A 3,334-nucleotide genomic window follows, 5' to 3' on the forward strand; every position below is an offset into this window, starting at 1 on the left:
CCGAGGGCCACCAGCCACTGTCACCCACAACAGCGCCGTGGGGCTGCTGGAAAGGCACGTGCCGGCTGGGAGAGAGCAGGAGAGGGATTTGGGGACAGGGCTTGGCAGGGACAGACACCCCCACCGCGACCCAGAGACCCTCACTGAGCTGAGCCGAGCCTCCGGGCAGGGGCTGAGCAGCAGAACCATCCGCTGGGAATATTAAGCTTTAATATTCTGACCTTTAAGATGCACGAGAGAATTTCTGAGCCTCTGTAACCATCCAAGGGTGGCTTTGTGCTCTTGCAAAAGCAATGAAAGGTCAGACCGGCATCTCTGCGGCAGCCGGGCCGTGTTCCCATTAACCTATCGCTACGGGTGACGCTTTGGCCACTTGTCTACAAAACTTCCCTTTTTTTTGCCAGTGACAGAGACAGGAATCCCCAGCCGGCATGGCGAGAGGCAGCGAGGGGCCCACGCCGCCCGGCTCCTCACCCCCGCTCCCTGGCGCTTCGTTTGAAGGATGAAATCCAATTACAATCGCCTGGCGCAAACGCTTCCCCCTTTTTTTGCGTGTACGGCTGATTTAAAGCTCCCTCCTTGCCTCGTCTGCCCGGCATCTGCCTCCCCCAGCAATCCCTGGAGCTGAACTAAGGCATCCGAGTTACCTACCTATAATAATAATAATAAAAAAAAAAAAAAAAGGGGATGAAAGGAGGAAAATCCACAGGGGCAGGAGCACCCAAGGGTGCTGGAAGGAAGCAACTGCTGCCCAGAGCAAAGCGAGCAGCCCCGAGGCTGGAAGGGCCGGCAGCTCGGGAGCGCTCCAGGAGAAGCGTGCCCACGCACAGCCCAGCTCCAGCACCGAGACAGCCCGCGGCATGGCTTGCTTGGATTTTTTTCCTGCCATTCGATCCTGGGTGTGCCCTTGCAGGGGGGGAAAACACAGAATCTGCGATTACAGACCCGTAACGGAGCCTTCTCACCCGGAAAGCCCATCCAGTGATGGAATTTAAGACGGGTGCCCCAGCATCGGATAAAAGTGGCTCCCCGAGTGGAAAAGCACCCGTGAGGACACAGGGCAGCTCCCCGGCTCCGATGGTTAAAGCCAGCCCCGTGCTCGTGGCCGGCAGCAGCCGCCTCCTCGCCAACAAGCCACGCGTTCGCCCCAGCTCAGAAACCACGGCTCTTCCAAAGGCGCTCATCGGATTTCCCCAAGTTTACAGATCCAAGTTGTGCAGAAAAGCCTTTTCCTATTCCCTCTCCAGGCTACAACCCGAGACAGGCAGCGACTGAGCTGGGAAGAGAGAAAGAAAAGGGGAGGGGAAGGAGAAGAGGAGGAGGGAGGGAAGAGGGAGCCGGGAAAACCAGAGATTGACAAGGTCGCATTATATTACTTCCAACATCACCAAGAGCTGCAGAGCAGTCCAGTGTCCTCAGCTGTTACAAATTTATCTCTATTTTTTTTTTTTTTCCATTGCATCTTTTTCTGTAGGCTCGCAGCCCAGCCCCTGGAAGGACACAGCCCTCCAGGACTCGGGGCTCTCCCGTTTTCCATCTATTGGCCAACTCCATCCCTTGAGTAAGAAGCCCCCAATCGTACGTGCTCCCGCAGCGCAGCATCTCTTGCAGGTACACAGACCAGAAGAGACACGAGAAGAGACCAGAATCTGTTGCCTTTCCAGCGTCACCTTTCCCAATATACCCTCGGATTTACCATTTCGCCCACGACAGCCCGGCAGTCACCAGCGGGGCTGCAGATGTTCCAAGATGCAGCACAAGCTCCCCCCGAGCCCCCTCCTCACGGTGGGGGGGGGGGGTTTTGCTGCCAAGACCTCAGGTGGTTCAGCCCTACCAAGAGAGCAAGATGTGCCGTGAGGGACCTCGTCAAGAGGCACCCGGGCACCCGCTGGGCAAGGGGGCAGCAAGAAAAAGAAGGGAGAGACGGCGGCAGCCCCGTACGATCCTCCCAGGATGGCCCCGACCCTGGGAAGAGGCTGCCCACGAGCCGGGCTGGAGGGACAGACAGACAGACAGGACTTACCTGGGATGTTGTGGATGGTTATAGCGAGGATCATCAGCATAATCCGCCTCCAGCTGCTGCTGCTGGCTGCGGGGGCACCGTCCCTGGCCACGGGGAACGCCGGGGGCCCGTCAGGCAGGCTGGCCCCCGCCCCCTTCCTCCTCTGATAGGGCTCCCCGTTCTCACCTTTGTCTGGGGGTACAGAAAACAGCCGGGTCAGCCGAGAGGGTGACAGACAGACAGACAGGCATCTCCTGCCTCCCCTCCCAAAAGGAAAAAGCAGAGAGAAGGAAAACCACCGACCAAAGCAGGGCTGAAGGTGTGTGCATTGGCCCCCCTTCCCCTTCATTTCAGGTTAGGGGAGGGGGTTTCCCCCCCCATGCAGACCACGGAGCCCACGGGCCAGGGAGACCCTGAGGCAAAGCAGAAGTTCATCTTCCATCTCCTCCTCCTCCGGGGACCCACTCCTGGCCCTGCACCGCTCCCCAGGATCGCCCCCGGCCTCCCCCCCACCCGCCTGCAAACCCAACGTCCCGATCCAGCGGGGATGAGCTCTGGGGCTGATGAGGATGAGGAGGACAGAGCTGACGGGCAGCGGCGGCAGAGACCCATGGCGAGACCGTCCCCCCCCAACCCCAAACCCGGCAGGTCTGCAGTTCCGCGGCCTTCGCCGATGAAGGAAAACCCCACGGCGCTTCATTTTGATTTCAGCCGGTCACAAAACGAGTGCACCCAGCTGTAATTAGCGACTATTTGCTCCGCTACCAAATGATTTGCTGCTGCCATTTGCTAAGATGTCACCGGGTAACCCTGGGCTCTCCCGGACCCCTGCTCCCAGCAGAACCATTACTATAAGCTCTATTTCAACTGGTTATTTAAGACCACACCACTAAAACCCAAGCCCAAATCAGGGCTGCGAAGGGTGCAACGAGTACCAGGCAGCACCGCAGCAAACCCTCGCACGCCAAGCACCTCACCGTTGGCCTTCAGCGTGAAAAGGTGACGGGAAACCAAGAAACGAGGAGCACAATTCCCTTAACCTCACGCCGCGGCAGCCACGGCTTTGTATTAAAGAAGATTTGACATTTAAACGGGGATGGCAGTGCTAGGTTAACGGTTGGACGTGATGATCTTAAAGGTCTTTTCCAACCTAGATGATTCTATGATCGTTCTCTCTTCCTGTCCCTTGGCTCACCCTCCCCAAGCCTGTTTTTTGCAGGCACGGTGTAAGGAGCTGTCTGAAAAACGTTTGACCGATCGCCAGTTGCGTCCCCGGCCGTTTGGAGGCAGGATGGAGACCAACCGCCGTGCTTTCAGCGCCAACGAAGACCC

The 3,334-nt window shown here is 58.1% G+C and overlaps 1 protein-coding gene across 1 annotated transcript in view; it reads right to left on the minus strand.

Annotated features, from left to right (window-relative positions):
- SLC39A11 (solute carrier family 39 member 11) overlaps window positions 1-3,334 on the minus strand; it is a 115,202-nt gene that overhangs the window by 50,537 nt on the left and 61,331 nt on the right. Inside the window, exon 5 of the mRNA XM_035901551.1 lies at window positions 2,024-2,194. Within this exon, the coding sequence (XP_035757444.1) occupies window positions 2,024-2,194 (171 nt within the window). The remainder of the gene's footprint in view (window positions 1-2,023; window positions 2,195-3,334) is intronic.

This window comes from Egretta garzetta, unplaced genomic scaffold (genome assembly GCF_000687185.1).
Source record: "Egretta garzetta isolate BGI_Z169 unplaced genomic scaffold, ASM68718v1 scaffold19, whole genome shotgun sequence".
Taxonomy (NCBI): Eukaryota; Metazoa; Chordata; class Aves; order Pelecaniformes; family Ardeidae; genus Egretta; species Egretta garzetta.